At 48.4% G+C, this 17,035-nt stretch overlaps 2 protein-coding genes and 2 long non-coding RNA genes across 7 annotated transcripts; 3 read left to right on the top strand and 1 right to left on the bottom strand.

Moving 5' to 3' along the window:
* The first annotated feature begins 11 nt into the window (after positions 1-11).
* LOC119328105 (pollen-specific leucine-rich repeat extensin-like protein 1) lies at positions 12-4,130 on the top strand. The gene is made up of 3 exons (XM_037601142.1): positions 12-447; positions 1,614-1,892; positions 2,703-4,130. The coding sequence occupies exons 1-3, from the start codon at positions 115-117 to the stop codon at positions 3,825-3,827; spliced, it is 1,737 nt and encodes a 578-aa protein (XP_037457039.1). The 5' UTR covers positions 12-114; the 3' UTR covers positions 3,828-4,130.
* An 815-nt stretch (positions 4,131-4,945) lies between these two features.
* LOC119328124 lies at positions 4,946-7,493 on the bottom strand. Of its 4 annotated transcripts, none has more exons than XR_005158851.1 (4): positions 6,909-7,493; positions 6,680-6,834; positions 6,503-6,599; positions 4,946-5,699 (listed from the first exon to the last, which is right to left on the bottom strand). It is a non-coding gene; the product is annotated as an uncharacterized LOC119328124 (long non-coding RNA). The 4 variants fall into 4 exon arrangements; XR_005158852.1 differs by lacking the exon at positions 6,680-6,834 and adding an exon at positions 6,295-6,374 and having other exon boundaries at positions 4,946-5,313; XR_005158847.1 differs by lacking the exon at positions 6,680-6,834.
* A 4,863-nt stretch (positions 7,494-12,356) lies between these two features.
* On the top strand, positions 12,357-14,442 carry LOC119328115 (tryptophan aminotransferase-related protein 2-like). The gene is made up of 4 exons (XM_037601147.1): positions 12,357-12,818; positions 12,923-13,229; positions 13,335-13,914; positions 14,021-14,442. The coding sequence occupies exons 1-4, from the start codon at positions 12,622-12,624 to the stop codon at positions 14,203-14,205; spliced, it is 1,269 nt and encodes a 422-aa protein (XP_037457044.1). The 5' UTR covers positions 12,357-12,621; the 3' UTR covers positions 14,206-14,442.
* Positions 14,443-14,692: 250 nt separating this feature from the next.
* Positions 14,693-16,480, top strand: LOC119328097. Its single transcript, XR_005158838.1, has 3 exons — positions 14,693-15,070; positions 15,284-15,519; positions 15,665-16,480. It is a non-coding gene; the product is annotated as an uncharacterized LOC119328097 (long non-coding RNA).
* Positions 16,481-17,035: the final 555 nt, after the last annotated feature.

Here is a 17,035-nt window from a genome sequence, read left to right as displayed (position 1 = left end):
CAGCAGTCGCAGTCTTCTCCATCCGGGAAACAAATCCCACCGACCTTGATAGATTGCCTCCTACCCCTCCCCTTCCGTCACCAGCCAGCCAGCTCCGGCCAAATCCCGATCGCGATGAACACGTCGCAGTTCATGGACAAGCAGATCCTCGGGCTCGCGGCGGCGGGCGCGGCATCGTCGCCTCCCTCCGGTGGCAGCGGCGGCGGCGGCGGCGGCCAGCTGTTCGATCTGATGGGCCCCAACCCGCAAGAGGACGACGTGGTGGAGAGCCACGACCTCCACGCGCGCCGCGGCGCCAGTGCCACGGAGGAGGTGATGGTGCCCAGCTACGACTTCCAACCCATCCGCACCGCCGCCGCCACCGCCGTAGCCCCAGCTGCCCCTGCCCCGGCCGCGGCGAACGCTTGGGGGTCGCTCGACGCCAATGCCGCGTCCCCCAAACTTCAGGTAATAATACTTGGCCACCTTCAATCCGACACTGCTGTTCATAGATCTGTTCATCCACACTAGTATTTGCTAGCTAGTGCTGGTCTGCTCGGTCGTAGAATTCCGTTACGTCCATAAATCGAATCGCTGTGCTTGCTCTTTTGGCACTATGTGATTCAGATAGAAAAGGGAAAAGCAGGCCTAGTAGTTGTAGTTCCGGTGCTTTTGAAAGCTGATGCATATCCATGTAGTTACTTTTAGGAATTAGGATAGGATGGTTGCAGATGCTGCTCTTGTAATGGCTCTACGTTTGCAACTTGTTGCTGATTTATGCTCTTTATGGTCGACTGCTTACTCCTATCTCAGTCTTATATTGATGAACCTAAATCGGTCGATGTTCAACGAATACACAACATCACTTTAGTGGGGGTGCATATAGCAAATTAAATATGGTCAGCCACCTAACCAAGTTACGCAACTTTGCATTTGCGTGCGTGCTTAAGATGTTCCCCGTGCACTTTGGAAGAAAAATGGTAGTGGCACATATTTGCGTGCGTGCTTAAGATGTTCCCCGTGCACTTTGGAAGAAAAATGGTAGTGGCACATATTTGCGTGCGTGCTTAAGATGTTCCCCGTGCACTTTGGAAGAAAAATGGTAGTGGCACATCATGAATCCATGTCCTTTGGCGCAATTCCATGAGCTGCATTTATGGTAACTATGACAAAAGTGTGCATGTGTGTGATAGTTTTAATCATGGGTTAAAGAGATAGTTAGGCAGCAGCAAACAGGTATCTCCAGAACTGCAGGATAGACCAGTTGGCCATGTCCTTTATTATTCCACCAATCTTAGTGGGCAGTCCAGCTCCAGCATGCTCCATGTTATATTTCTGCATGCAAAGTTATTACTATGTTTTTCAACATTTTTCTTATGCGCACACTGGTAGGGTATGCAATACAATTGGCAACTGATTGAGTATAAGAATTAGCACAGGCACACAGGGATCTTATGTACCCATTCACCGTATACTTCTGTAGCTGTATGCGGTATTAGTAACCAATCCAAGAGGTTTGTAAATTCTTTAGTTGTTGTGATGCATGATTGTTATCACTTCATATCACCTCACTGTTTCTCTCTTTCCTTGTGATATATGTAATTAATATGCTTAATTTCTTTTACCATGTAAAGAGTGCTGCTATGATGGAGCCTCGTGTGCTGAAGAAAGTTAGTCATGAAGAAGAAAGGAGCAACTTCAATGCAGTCACTATAGCAGATATTGATCGCACCATGAAGAAATATGCTGATAACTTGCTACATGCAATGGAAGGTGTAAGCTCCAGACTTGCACAGCTGGAGGGCAGAACACACCATCTTGAGGACTCTGTTGGCGAGCTGAAGTTAACAGTTGGTAACTACAATGGCAGCACTGATGGAAAACTGAGGCAATTTGAGAACACACTGCGGGAGGTAAGCTTTATTCCAACTCCTCTCTGCAAGTGAATATCTTCCCTTGATTCCCTCCTCTCCTTGTTCTTTCTTTATTGGTAGAGAAAGGATCATGCTTACCTTATCGCAATAACTTGCTTTCTGGTTGGAATAATCAAGATGAGAAAGAATCTGGTTTATTATTGAGTAACAATAGTCTTTGTTTTTTCTTTAGCTCATCTATGTATGATGTTTGTCTTATTTAATATTTGATCCTATTTTTTAACTGAAGCTTGTCGGATGATTTTGTATTTTGTATACAAATAGGAATGTACAGTTCTGAAATCTATTGATTATATACTCCATCATGTCATAGTGGATTTTATTATTACTGGTCATTTGTCCAGCTAGGTCACATCTTGTTGATAGTTTGCAGTTTATTTGTCTATTTAAGGACTATATTTTATAATTGCCTATAATAGATAAGTTACCTAAACTAGGTTTCATCATTAGTTTTCACTTTTGAGTTTCCTTCATCTCCATCCAAGGGCACAATGGCATGCTGACAAGTGGAAACTGTTGCATGTTGTGCGTGCTAGTGCGCTTCATGTCTTTCTTCTGCCTTCTTCATCGAGTGGTTTTACATGCCTTCACCTAGTGTGGTGGTAATTAATCATGAAGAATGTTTCGTACCTTCATATTGTGATGTGATTTTCTGAGACATTGTAGGAAGATTTCTTTTGGTGCTTATTTGTACTAATTTGCTCCCTGGACACATTTGTATTAATTTATTTTGTACTATCGCCAGTGTTTCTTCAACAGCTAGACTAATTATGTATGCACTACTCACAGGTTCAAGCAGGTGTGCAGATTTTGCGTGACAAGCAGGAAATTGTTGAGGCCCAGGTTCAACTTGCGAAGCTTCAAGTGTCTAAAGCAGAGGATGTTGAGTCAGAAAATGCCAGTGCTGGGCAGGTGGACTCAAGGCAGCAGCCGACTGCGCCCCAGCCAACTGTTCAACCACAACATCAGGCCTATCCTCCTTCCCAACCAACGGCACTGCCTGCCCTTCCTGCTCCAAATGCGCCACCTCCACCAATGGTTCACAACCAACCTCCGCCGCAATTCCAAGGTCATTTACCGCATCCTCAACTGCAATCAGTCGCACCTGCTCCATCTGTGCCAACCATATCGCAGGAATCCTACTATCCCCCATCCACACAGACAACAGAGGCTGCACACCAGCAATATCAAGCACCACCAGCCTCGCAGCAACAAGCACCTCCAGCAGCACCGCAACATTACCAGCACCCGCCTCAGTATGCTCCATATTCTCAACCTCCTCCACCTGGAAGTGCTAACCCCCAAACTGCAGCTGCACCCTTGCCCCATCAGCCAGAAGAAGCAGCACCTTATGGGCCTCCTGCTCAGAGCTACCCACCGAATGTCCGCCCGCCGTCCCCTTACATGCCACCACCCAGTGGACCTGTTCCTCCTTTCTATGGGCCAAACCCTGGAATGTACGAGCCTCCAGCAGTCAGGCCTAACTCCGGTCCACCACCGCCCTACAATGCTGGATACAAGCAGCAGGGAGGAGGAGGAGGTTTTCCTGAGCAGTATGGATACAGTGGGTCTCCTTCTCACCGGGGTAATGCTGGAATGAACTCGCCCTCACCCTTTGCCCCCACTGGCGCCTCCTCCGCCGGAAGTGGCAACTACGGCAAGCTCCCTACAGCTCAAATACTGCCCCAAGCAGCGCCAGTGAGCTCCACCCCGAGTGCCTCGTCCGGCAGCAGGGTGGCGGTGGACGACGTGGTGGACAAGGTTTCGACGATGGGGTTCTCGAAGGAGCAAGTGAGGGCGACTGTACGCAGGCTGACAGAGAACGGTCAGAATGTGGACCTGAACGTGGTGCTCGACAAGCTGATGAACGACACTGATGCGCAGCCTGCCCAGAGAGGCTGGTTCGGAAGATAAAGCCCAGCTGCTTAGTCGTGGAGCAGCATGTGTATATGATCGATGAGCGAACAGCTATGGAACCATTTTGGGCATTCATGAGGGATTTCGTATTTGTCAGATTTCTCGTTTGGCTGCTGGAGATCGTACAGTTAGTGTTAGCTCTTTTGTTCACCTGTTACTTGTGCACTAGTGATTGCTATCCATCGTCAGTGTGACTCGTACTGTGTCTGCAAGTGTTATTGTCGTCAAGTACTATTGTTGATGACCTGTGAAACTTGTTAGAAGGGAGAGAGGGATTGGTGGAATAGTTTGATTGTTTTATTGCTTGAGCTTCGTGGTATATATATATATATATATATATATATATATATATATATATATATATACTAGCAAAAGGGCCCGTGCGTTACAACGGGTTAAACAAATCCTCGCTCGTCCTAGTCTATGATTCCACTTCTCTTGCTTGCCACCATTGTCGATGATGGTCATGTTATCCACCTATTCACGACGAATGTGATCAACCCCGAGGTGATGAGTTTGGTCATATTACACGACTGTAGAGCTTCACATCAATGCCCAGAGGGGCCAAACACGGAAAATAGTTTTCTGAGGGGGCAAAAGAATTCTCTGATTGTTTATTAACCCCCTCCGTAAAAAAAATCTTCACATATTGCTAGTGCATTACACTGTAGCACACCGCTTTTACGATCGCCTCCCAAGTCCCCAAGCTGTAATTCCTCAGACCTGTAATGATAGTAGGTGCCATTTTTGTATCAATCTTTTATTTTCAAGAAAAACATAATAAAAACTTTTAAAAGAGTAGACCTTAAAATAAAATTAGAGAGAAAATGGTCGGAGCTAAAAATCACTACAGAACCAACGGGAATATACTAAACTGCATTCGACATACTACCACAGAATATTTCATCATTATGCATAAACTTCGGGATAATAAATTTGTCAAAATGGAAAGGGGACCAGGAAACAAAGTGTAAAAATCATCCCAGCTTTTGGTAACAAAATGAGTGGCACATATTATTACTGAAATTTCTGTGCAGATCAAAAAGAGCTATCCGCTTTAGTACCAACTTCCACTTTGCACCATTTTTCAGTGTGTAATGTAATGTAATCATGTGTTCTGAGAAATAATTTCAAAATTAGAAATAGTTAGCACGGATCCGAAATCGTCATAATAGGTACATCTGATCGTGATTTGTGTTCTAGCTAAACAAAACCAGCCCTTAGCTAGAAAATCTAGAAACACGAACCAACGTTTGACAGTCAGACTCAAACAAAACATTCATTATACCCCATTCTGCTACTGCCTGTGTTGCTGCTGTGCATTCATTTCGTTAACTGAAGAGCAATGAGTATGACAGGGCGCCGGAAGGAATCATCAAAAAAGACATACAATCCAGATTTGTCCACAACAGAGTACAACAGCAGCCAACTTGGATCTGAAGGGGTTCCACACCTAGTACTCAACCTTGGATCCGTCCTCGTTCTGTACAATAACAAAACAACAATAAACATCAGTCTACTGCATCTGTAGAACAGTAATGAACATCATTTCAGAACAGCACCAATAAGTGTATCTCTCAGCCAGTAATTGCATCGTTTACATATAGGCATAAAAAAGTGCATCTTTCAAACAACAATGAACATCATTCACAAGCTCTAGAAGCAGAACAGAGCATAAAAATCCATCAGTAGAATCTGAAGCCAGTGAATATATCTAAAAACTACTGACATAAGCGTATCATTTGCTCTTGTAGGAACTAAAAATAGTCGAATCTAAGCTGATAACCCTGCTGAATCAAAGCTGGTTTACCATGTGCTAATCGAATTTCAATTCTGTAGCAGTGGAATTCTGGACAGTGTTTCAGGAATCTGTACAATAATGTCAAAGGGAAGGTAATTTAAGTTGGCATCCAATTAGTTCAGTAGTGCTTAAAAAATCTAATTAGTTTAGGAAGACAACAAAACTTTAATAATAAGTACATGTATAGTTCAACATTAAAAGATGAGCAAGTGGAAAGAAACTGACACTAAGAATGGAATATTAACAGGAACAAAACTCCGACTGAACTTGTTCAATATTTTTACAGTTCCATGAATGCAGAACCAGGGCACATTGTTCAAACAGTTTTGGTTAAAACATTTTTTTAGACAGTCAATAATTTCAGCTTGTAAATCCCCAAAATTTCTCGAAAAAAAACATAATAAGTAAACATGAACATGCTCTTATTTGTTGTTCCAACATCAAGAACTAAAGATTGGGCACGTATTGGCTGCATCTCTGTCGGGCATCGTGGCCTCGTATTGGATATCTTTGCTTCTATATTTTCAATCTGCTGGGTGTCCAAGCGCATACAGGATGTCATTACTCTGTGTATTTGAGCATCTAAAAAAATAAATCAATGGTGCATCATGTTAAAGGAGAAGAACAATTATACTATCGAAGAACATCAGCACATAATTCAACCTGATCTCAACTCCACATGTCCTGGACACCAAATCCATTTTAAGTACACATAATTAAAAGCTGCTAATAGTTCTGTAGTTCTGCTAAAAAGCAAGTTGGAAACTATCATTAGCAAAATATTTGAGCACCTACTCTATGTTTATATTCAAAACTGAAGTATCCAGCTTGTTAGACAAAAAATATGCAAGCAACATGATGAACAACTCACCATAACTTAATTTTTGTAGATACATTGGACTGTACAACATGTTCACTTTTGAAAACAAATTACACCAGCCTGAATGCCTGATACACCAAAGAAAAGCCTGAAAAGAAATGAAGTTCAACTCCTCATAAGCATAACATCAAACATGGTGTGGGCGTAATATCAAGAACAGAGGCACACATTAATTTGGGAAGAATGCAGTTGTCAATCCATGAGAGTGTGAGAGACAAAGAGAAAGAGATAGATCCTGAAGGAGAGGAGCAGCAACATCAGCCTGTGACCACCAGGACAAGGAGAGAGATGAGAGGTAGAGCGGAGCTCCTTGTCTACTGTAACTGCAAGTGCTACTTATTACACGACAGCAGTAGAATCTTGCATCCTCTGTATAAACAAAAAGCAAATCTTATACCTTGAGGGTGGTGGAGGCTTGAGCGTGGTGTGCTGCCGGACTGAAGGAGCCGCCGAGGTGGGGAGCGGACCAGCCAGATTGGATGAGATGACTGCCGGAGGCAGAGCAAGGTGGCGTTGAGCTCAACCAGCGAGGGGATGGGCGCATCGAGCAGCAGATGGGGGCGTCGAGCAGGGCGTTGACCTTAACCGCCGTCGTCCTAGTACGGTACTCCACAACGGAAGGGCGCCACCGTGTCAGCCCGCAACGCTCGTCGTCGACCAGGGAAGGGCGTCCAGCAGAGGTGGCCGTCCTGCTTCCCCTACGACCGGGAGAGGAAGGAGGCTAGGGGAGGTGCGCCATCCAGCGATTCGTTTGCTCTGCCTCTCTCTCCGTCCAGCGTCAGCCACGCCGCCGCCGCCGGTTGCCCCGTCCTCGACCAGATCTGGACCCCACTTCCCTCACCCGAATCGACGCGCCCAGCCTCCTGCGCCGTCCAATGCGCCACCACACGCCGGAGGACACTGCGCCCGGCCTACCTTGCCCTCGACGCCGGTGTTGACCGCTCCTCTGCCTCGCTCGCCTACACCGCTGCCGCAACCGCGGTGGGCCGCGTCGTCGCTTGATTATTTGCAATTAGCCACTTTAAAAAGCATCACAGGTTAAATTCTTACAATCGTAGGGTCTTGCTTCTAAAAATGAATCGTTTTTTCCCAGACTCACTTAAACAGAGACTGCGGGTTAATTTCATATAAACCGAGGGACTTTTATGTAAAATCACGCTCGACGACGTAAACCCAATTCTCTTTATTATTAGATAAAGAATATATATATAGTAGATCAGTTTTTAAACTTGCGGCTTACCACCACGTATACAGTGTTCCCGCCAAACTTCATCTCAAAGCTTCCGCAAATCCAACGGACTAGGCAGGAGCGAATCCAAAGAAAGTTGGCCGTCGATTTGCATACATCTAACGGTTCAGGATGCTTATTTCTCTGTCAGGTCCGCTCTTCTCGATTCTTCCGGACTGAACTTTTCCCGTACCGCCGTACGCGCCATCCCTTTCTCTGCTCAGGCCGGCGTCCCCCTCGGCCCCTCCGCTCCCAGCATGCAGCAACTGACTCACCCCCGCCTCCGGCCTCTCTTCACACAGCAATCTTTTATATTCTTGCTCCCGAAATCCACTTCTGAACTAGCCGCCTCGCACCCAGATGTCGGCCGCCGTCTCGCCGGCCGCCGCAAAACCTGTGTGCGCCCTTCCGCATCCCAAGCTTCAACGCACCTCCGCCCTGCATTTCTATGCCATGTCCCTCCTTTTGTATGTCCGGCGTACGCGGCGTCGCGATGACTTCGGAGCTTCCTCTGTCATAGAGTAGCTTAGCTTGTCCAAGTGAGTCATTCCCTGTACTGGTTTTGCTTCTCTTTATCTGCATCCGGATACTCCACGGGTGATTCTTTACTAATATCTATCAGGTATCATCACATTAATCCTCAGTTTTGAAAATTTGGCGCTGGTTATGGTCATTGGTAATGTTTGGGTTCCTGCACGCCAGCTGTTTGTGTTTTTGTCAAACCAACATATGTTGCGGTTCTTTGAGGCAGACCAGAAAAATTATTGAATTTTCTGTGATTAATCTGGACCACCAGATGATAGTGCAAGTACCAGCAATGATGCAAGGCACCAGTACAGACGCCAATAACAAAACATGCATGCCAGTAGAATTATCCTCAATGACAAGTTATTTATGATGTGCCATTAATAAAAGAAGAATCCAACTCTATACCTTGGTTGCATTTTGTATGATGGTAACAGTCCTATGCCAAGAAAGAAAAGCAGTGGGATTTTATCTCACAATCACCTACTTAAAATATTGTGTGTTTCAAAATGTAGCATACATGATTCAATCGTTCAATTTATCTATACTGAATATTGAAAAACTTGATGAGTAATAACCGAACGTCATAATCTGCCCTTAGCCAATATTTTTCTCTTGATCGCTATGCTAAAAATACAGTGTTTCTATTGGTAATTTTAATATATACTCATCTGACCAATGAGGGGCAATATGTTTCCAGTTATAAAATGAATGAAGACTTTGATTTAGATCAAGCAGAAAAACAAAATTCATGCCACCCCTGATTACATGGAAGTAACACTGTATGATGGCATTTACTTCTAATGGCTGTACTACTAGATTCAGACATGGAAGATGACAGTTTTTCCCTCCGATCTTTCACCATTGGTCACAGGAAACATGGAAACCTACTGCGAGAAAGGCAGTAAAACACACTGAAGCCTCATCTCATGTGGTTTAGTAGTTTCGGGACATCTGAGCATGAAGAATGTGAGATATTGAGATGTACTCCCTCCGTTCCTAAATACTTGTCTTTCTAGAGATTTCAACAAGTGACTACATACGGCGCAAAATGAGTGAATCTACACTTTAAAATATGTCTACATACATCCGTATGTTGAGTTCATTTGAAATGCGTAGAAAGACAAGTATTTGGGAACGGAGGGAGTATAAGATATTACATATCTTTTCTGGAGAGTAGCATTTCTTTTTGCGGGAGAAGAGTAGTAAAAGATAATAGCTGCCCATTGTTATTTATCCAGAATGGCAGTCTTTTATTTGGCCTCCAAAAGTGGGCAGCGATCATGTAAAAAATTATAATTTGGGCAGCGATTCCTTGATCTTCTTATTGCAATTACCAATTGTGTCAAGTTTAGTCATAAGAAAGGAATCATATGGGGTAAACAAAATAGACCAAGGAGTCTTTTTCTTGTTAGATGATGATCAACACAAACACATGTTCTTGGGGTTTGAACTATTTACGAGCCGGCAAACAGGTCTTTCTTGATAATTTTGTGAAAAGTTGGATGCATCGCCAATTTGTGTATCCCCATGGCCATAATGATGACGTTAATTCAAGTTCATTTTCTAAAAATTATTAGGGAGTAAGACAAATAATAATTCAATGCTTACTAATTCTTTTATTAGATTATACACGTACTTGGTACGTGCCTTTTACTAGTATATATATATATGTATGAGTACATGGTCAATTTAGAGTACAAGAAAAGCCGGAATATATCCAAGTCTATCTCATATTTTCTAACTAAACGTAATACCCAACCCGAGCGACCTCGCTCTCGTGAATGCGCTTGCGGCGGCGGTGCCGCAGCCCTTATCTCCTACCACCAGCCTCCCCTACATCTGCTCTGTCCAGAACTGGGATCCTCTCCACCTCCTCTCTCCGCTCGCGTGCTTCTCTTCGCGGGTCGACGCCGTGGCTGCTCATCCTCAACCTCGGCCCGCATCCATGTCGGTCGCGCTGGCGGCAGCCTCTCCTGCCGTGCCGTGCGCCTGCTCCTGGCTGCCCTCTGCTCCAGCACCCCCCGCCGCCCTCGCCGCGGCCGCCCTTGCTTCCCACCGCTCCGACCCAGCCATTCATGGGAGGATGGTGACCCGCGCGCACCTCACCAAGGAGGCGACGACGTCCACGACTTCAACCGCGCCCTTCGCTCCGGCTCCACTTGCTGCTGCCGCCTCCAGCCAACCACCGACTTCACCGGTAGCACCCCGTTCGGGCCCACCCCCGGTACCGGCCCCGGCAGAGCCTCACTCCAACTCGTCCCCTGCAGCGTCCCGACTCCATCTGGAGTTCGCCTCGCCTCTCCGGCATGCATCCAGTTCTTCAATGATGACGACCGTTGGTTTGAACTCGGGTCGGCTTGTGTCCTGGGCCTCCCTTTCCAATGAGGACAATAAGGATGACGAAGAAGAGTTGGCTCTGATGACGCCGCCGGCTTCCAAAAGCCCGGTCCCGGCCGCTCACCTGACTGTTCCATGTGTTGGGCACGAGGAGGAGACGAGTGGTGAATGGCAAGAGGTATTACCTCGGCGCGGTCGGCGTTGTGAGGCGTCACCAACACCGGCATTTGCTCCTTGTCTCATCCCCGCCTGGCTCCATGGTCGATGTTGTCGATGCCTCGCCCTGGACATCGCGCAGCAGTTTGCAGAGAGCCTTTGCGATGCTCCCGCTGCTTGGAGAACGGACATTGGGCGCGCGGATGCTGCAATCCTTGGCGTCCGCTTAGCTCTTTGGCATGCATTGGCGCACCACCACTGTCTCGCCTCAGCACCAAGCATTGTCGAGCTCCAGCTTCTTGTGAGGGTCCGATGAAATCCACGCTTCCCTACAAGGCACTTCATCATGGGTCCTGGGCATCGATCATTTCTCATGATGTTGGCTCGGCACTGCCAACCGATGTGTTGCTGCAATCCACTCTAGCAACTCAGGCCAAGCTGCTGATGCGTGTTGGGAGCTTTCTGGAGTGGGCGGAGGCGACCCTGGACAAGCTCTCTCTTGCGTCGGCTGTGTTGCAGTCCACTCCTACGTCACGTCCTTCTAGTCAAGTTGATGTTGTTAGTCAGGTTGATGTTGGTGGCTCAGTGGAGAACCGGAATGAGGAGCTCTATGGTTGTTTCTCCCCTCGAGCTGGGGACAACTTGTCGTCGATGTCTGCCGCTGTAAGTGAGGCCATCGCCGTGGTCGTCGCCCCTGTGTTGCAGATTATGCCCGAGCTTCAACAACTATGTGCGAGACCTACTTCGCCTCAGCCTATGGAGCATGTGGAGGTCGTCTCGCCGGTGACCCCGGGTGAGCGGCATGATTCACCTAGGTCATGTGAGCAACTACAGGCACTTGAGTCCATCGTGTCAGTGGTATCTGTGACTGATAATGTTGAGGTGGTCAGTATGTTGGCGTCTGAGCCCAGCCAGCCACTCGCCATTGTGGAGCGTGAAGGTTTGGATGTTACAGTCTCTCACTCGCATGAGACCGTTGGGCAAGTTTCTGTGTGTGACAAGGTCAATGATATTCTCTTTTAGATAGAGATTCACAGCTTGCTCAAATGTTTGGAGGCGGCTAGCCCTTGATCTGGCAAGGGATTGTGGAGGAGGCTCTCGGGAGCAAGAGAATGAAGAGTGGCGCCACAAGAAAGTCGTCTGCAGCTGCTTGATGAATGGTCACCGGTCTCTTGAGTTGTCCTTTTGGTCTGATTTGTCTTCATGGATTTGGTGGTGCATGTGGTCTTCTACCGTGTTACTCTTGTAGAGGGTTTCTTTGCGATGTAGCAGTGTGAGGGTTGGTGGTCGTTATGTGTTGGGTATGTTTGTAGGGTTGCATGCTCCGTGAGTAATCCACATGTGGTTGGTTTGTATCGGTTTTCGCCCGGTTTTCCGTTGATTAATTGGGCAATTCACTTCTGCTTAATTAGTCGACGAGGCAAATCTTTTGCCTCCGTTTTGAAAAAAAAAGTACTCAACAAAACTAGCTCATGGCTGCCTTATCTTTCACGCATCTATACGACGGTGACCTCTCTAACACTGTTCGCATTTGTCACGGAGTTTTGGCGACAGAGACAAATCGTTAGATCGCTAGCAATGAGCCGTGCACTTTCACCTCCTTATCATCTCCGAGGTACGTAGCTCTCGGCTCACCAGGACCACACCTATTCGGTTGCGGTTCGCAGGCAACGAGGCCACTGTGCTAGCCACTCACTCACATGGCTTGGCGCCCCGCAACCGGCCGCTGGTCTGCGTGAGCTGCTGGCGGCATCGGTCCAAAGTCTGCTGTCGCGGCGGTCACCCACCGAGGATCAGCCACCACCAGAAAACACCTCTTCTCATCCCGCCGTCCGCGCGTGTGCGTTCTCTGCTCGCACGCATGACATGCCTGCTCGTGCCGGCTGTCGCATGCGCTGCCCGCGCCCCCGCCGGACATAAAACCACCGGCCACGGTCACCAGCAGCCCAAGATAGGAGTCACGCGTGGCGTGAGAAGCAAGGTGTCTGCCGCCAGGGCCGGAATGGACGGCGGCGCTCCCCCGGCCATCGCACCGGACGCCGTCATCAACCTCGAGCTGTGCGTGTTCGCGCTTTCCGTATTTTGTGCGCGATTACGTAAGGTGTTTTCAGTCTCACAACGCGCTTCGCCTCACAGCCGGTTTCGGTCCTGGGTGCGTGCAGCGGCGACCCGACCATGTACGAGGCGTTCTGGAGGGAGGTCGGGGAGCGGGCGGCGGTGGCGATCCCGGGGTGGTCCGGGATGAGCTACTTCTCCAATGCCCAGAGCCTCTGCTGGTTCCTCGACCCGGAGTTCGAGCGCGAGGTCCGCCGCGTCCACCGCCTCGTCGGCAACGCCGCGGTTGACGACGGCTACCACCTCGTGGTCGGCACCGGCGCCACCCAGCTCTTCCAGGCGGCCATGTACGCCCTGTCTCCCGCCGGCGCCCAACGGCCCGTCGGCGTCGTCTCGCCGGCGCCCTACTATTCGGTAATCAAGATCAAACGATCCGAGTGCAAATTCAGTTACATTCGTGGTGTGGGGTGATTGGCTGACATGGTATGATCTTGGACGTACTACCTCGTGGCGTGCTAGTCGTACCCGCCGCAGACGGACCTCCTGCTCTCGGGGTTCTACCGGTGGGCCGGCGACGCCAACGCCTTCGACGGCGATGCCCACATCGAGCTGGTCTGCTCGCCCAACAACCCCGACGGCGCCATCCGCGAGGCCGTCCTGAGCTCCGAGTCCAGCAAGGCGATCCACGACCTGGTGTACTACTGGCCCCAGTACACGCCCATCACCGGCGCCGCCGCCCACGACATCATGCTCTTCACCATGTCCAAGGTCACCGGCCACGCCGGCGCCAGGCTCGGGTGGGCGCTCGTCAAGGACCGCGACGTGGCCAAGAAGATGGTCTACTTCGTGGACCGGAGCACCATCGGCGTGTCCAAGGACTCGCAGGTCCGCGCCGCCAAGATCCTCGCGGTGGTCTCCGACGCCTACGGCCCCGGCGAGGACGACACGCGGCTCCGCCTCTTCGACTTCGCGCGGCGGCGCATGGGGGAGCGCTGGCGGGTCCTGCGCGCCTCCGTGGCGGCCACCGGCGCCTTCAGCCTCCCGGAGGAGACCGCCGGCTACTGCAACTTCACCAAGCAAACCGTGGCAGCTTACCCCGGTACTGCACATTAAACATGCAACAACATTCTTAATCATGAACACAAATTCCGCCATGACTCAAATTTGCTCCGAGTTCTTCTCACCGGGCTCGCAATCGGATGCAGCGTTCGCGTGGCTGCGCTGCGAGAAGGCTGGCGTGGAGGAATGCGCCGAGTTCCTGCGCGGCCACAGCATCGTGGCGCGGGGCGGGGAGCAGTTCGGGGGAGACGCCAGGTGCGTCAGGGTCAACATGCTGGACAGGGACAGTGTGTTCGACGTGCTCATACAGCGCCTCTCCTCCATAACATGATTACGACGAGGATGCAAAGCCAGAGCTATCATGCAAACATGATGCCTCTGATTAATTTGGAGAGGATTTCGATGGTCTCATCCGCTTATATTCTCTGTATATGGATGGAACGACTGGTGCGAGTTTTGAAGTTTGAAATTTTCCTTAAGGCTTAATTCCCCCAAAAATGTTTCCCTACTCCCTATTGAAACGCGTCTATATTAAAGACAGTATAATCGTACCTAATCCCTACCCTCACAGCGATTTACGTTTTTGGCCGTCCGTTTTCGTGATCTGTTAGTTTCTGGCCATCAGATTTAATGTGAAAAGCGATCTGTCTCGCAGGGTGGCTAATCTGGCCCAGCTGTCCTGTGGGCTGCTACTCCACAGGCCGAAACGGACGCCTTTGGTAAGCTGGGCCTTTTCTGGCAGCCCAATTAACCCATCCGATCGGTCGCACATACAACCCGAGAGCCCAGTCCAGCCCGACTCTCTCCTGTCGCCTCCGCACCCCCCTTCTCGTAGGGTTTCTCAAGCAGACGGCATCGCACCGCCGCCGGCCACCCTCCTCTGCCCCCTCCCACCGCCTTCTGGACATACCGCGCATCCGCTCACTAGTCCCGGCTCTCCTTTACCGCGAAGCCGAAAGCCATCGCCGCACCCCAACCACGAAGCCGGCGCCCGATCCACTCGCTTCGACCTTGACAGCGCCGCGGGACACCGTCCATCGACCCCGTCGCCCGTACCTTGACTGAGTCACCGGAAGCAGCCGCTCGACCCCTACCCCGTCGCCCCTACAACAATGCCGTACGCCCTCCCTATCGACCCTGACCCCGCTGCTTCACCCTATCTCGACCTCGCATCTGGACGTCGTCGCTCTACCTCGGTAAGCTTTTGTATGCCTTGTGGATTGTTGCTGGTAAGACTGAATTGCTGCTGCTGTGAATATTTGCTAATTCTACAGTTATACCAGTTGGTATTGACTATACAATCCGCTAATGTGTGGTAATTGTAATGTAAGATTGTTGATTTTAATGTGTGCATAGATGGTGTCAAAGATGCGTTTTTTATGATTGTTAATGTGTGTGGCGGCGAACAGTGTTCTGTCTTCCAGTAGCGGCTTTGTCAAGATGGTTGGTTGCTGAGATGGTCTGTTGTGGGAAGGCGGTCGACGCCGGTGGCCAAGAAGGAAACATCGAGTAGCTCCAAGGTCGGGCTACAGTTCCACGTTGGCAGGATCGCCAGATTCCTCAAGGCCGGCAAGTACGCCGAGCCGCTTAGGCGCTGGTGCCCCCATCTACCTCGCCGCCGTTCCCCAAGTACCTCGCCGCTGATGTGCGTTTCTACCAGATCTCATCCTTGCCCTTATTCTTTGAGATTTCTATTCCTCGACCTGGTTATTCTTAGATCTTTTTTCAACCAATTAGTAGCAATGCCTGAATATTTGTGCTATTCTTGTCGTTCTTCCCCATTGATGCAGGCCCTGGAGCTGGCTGGCAACGCTGCCAGTGCCAGGGACAACAAGAAGACCCATATCATGCATCGCCACATCCAGCTCGCCGTGCGCAATGGCGAGGAGCTATATATCTCATGTTGGTTGTAGGGAACACAAGACAGACAGGAGCTTTGGAGCAAGTCCGTCCATGTCGGACCCTTTTCATTTATTTATTTCACGAATTCCTTTTCATTTATTCATGAGCGTACTTATGCTACTATTCTTGTTTGAAATTCCTTTTATGTTTGCATGACCGGAGCCATGAGGATTGCTACTCCGTAAGCAGCAGCGTTCTCCTAGATGACAACTTGCCCGAATGAGCTGATGATGGTTTCTTGGAAATATGTAGACCCATATGATTTATTATTGGGACAGATAGTGTAGGCATATTAGCCTATGGCATTGTTACTGCAGATTCCAGTGTTCACATTTTCCACCTTGATTTCCTTTTCATATGGATTTAGTAAGACCATCACATGGGTTGTTTGCATTTGCCACCTTGATTTCCTTCTTGTATGGTTTTAATAAGACCATAACATGGGTTATTGGTCAGGAGGGGGCCAGCATCCAGCAAGATGTCGTGCTGCAAAATGAATGTGGGGTTTGTCTAGCTAATCAGGTCGGTGTGGTGCAGTACCCTCTGCTGTTCATATCTTCTTTTTTTGTTGCAATTCTGGTGTCCTGATTCAGTTGCTTAGTTATGATAGATTTCCATTCACTTGGTCTATAGATATCCAGAAACCTGTGATGAAACATGTTGCTTGAATTGTCAACTCCATCGCTGGCTATATATTAGACTTACTACACTTTTTGCATTATCTTCTTCGGTGAAAATTTGTTATATGCTAGGAAACCAGCAGCTTCAAATATAATTTAGAACAGACCTAAATACATTCTTAGTCCAATAGTTAATTAGTATAACTATGGCACCACCTAGCTTGCTATTTTTGACCTTCAAGCCATCCATTAGTCCTATGTCGCTGCCCCAATGCACTTGCTTCTTAGTACTGTATTTTGCCTACCATCCTATCAATTGTTTTGGGCAATATCTCTAGATGTGTGGTTCATCTACTTACTGCATGAGACATCTTTCCATATTTATCTGAACCATGTAAGTCACACCAAAGATGTATTCTGACACATCCATCTTAATCAGCACTATGTCTATCTGGCTCTAGCTTGTTGTCTATGTCAGGTTTGACTTTAATATCCTTAATGATAAAACCCTTAGCTGATTCATCCACGTTTTATATTATTTATTTAGTAGTATGAAATTTTGATGAAAGTAAGTGTATTTACATAGTACATGTACGTGTAATCAGTTTCCTGTCATTTTCAATACTCGCTTCACCTGTC

Source organism: Triticum dicoccoides, chromosome 1B, assembly GCF_002162155.2.
Source record: "Triticum dicoccoides isolate Atlit2015 ecotype Zavitan chromosome 1B, WEW_v2.0, whole genome shotgun sequence".
NCBI lineage: Eukaryota > Viridiplantae > Streptophyta > Magnoliopsida > Poales > Poaceae > Triticum > Triticum dicoccoides.
Note: the sequence above shows the minus strand (reverse complement) of the source record. Positions and strands in the feature narration are given on the sequence as shown.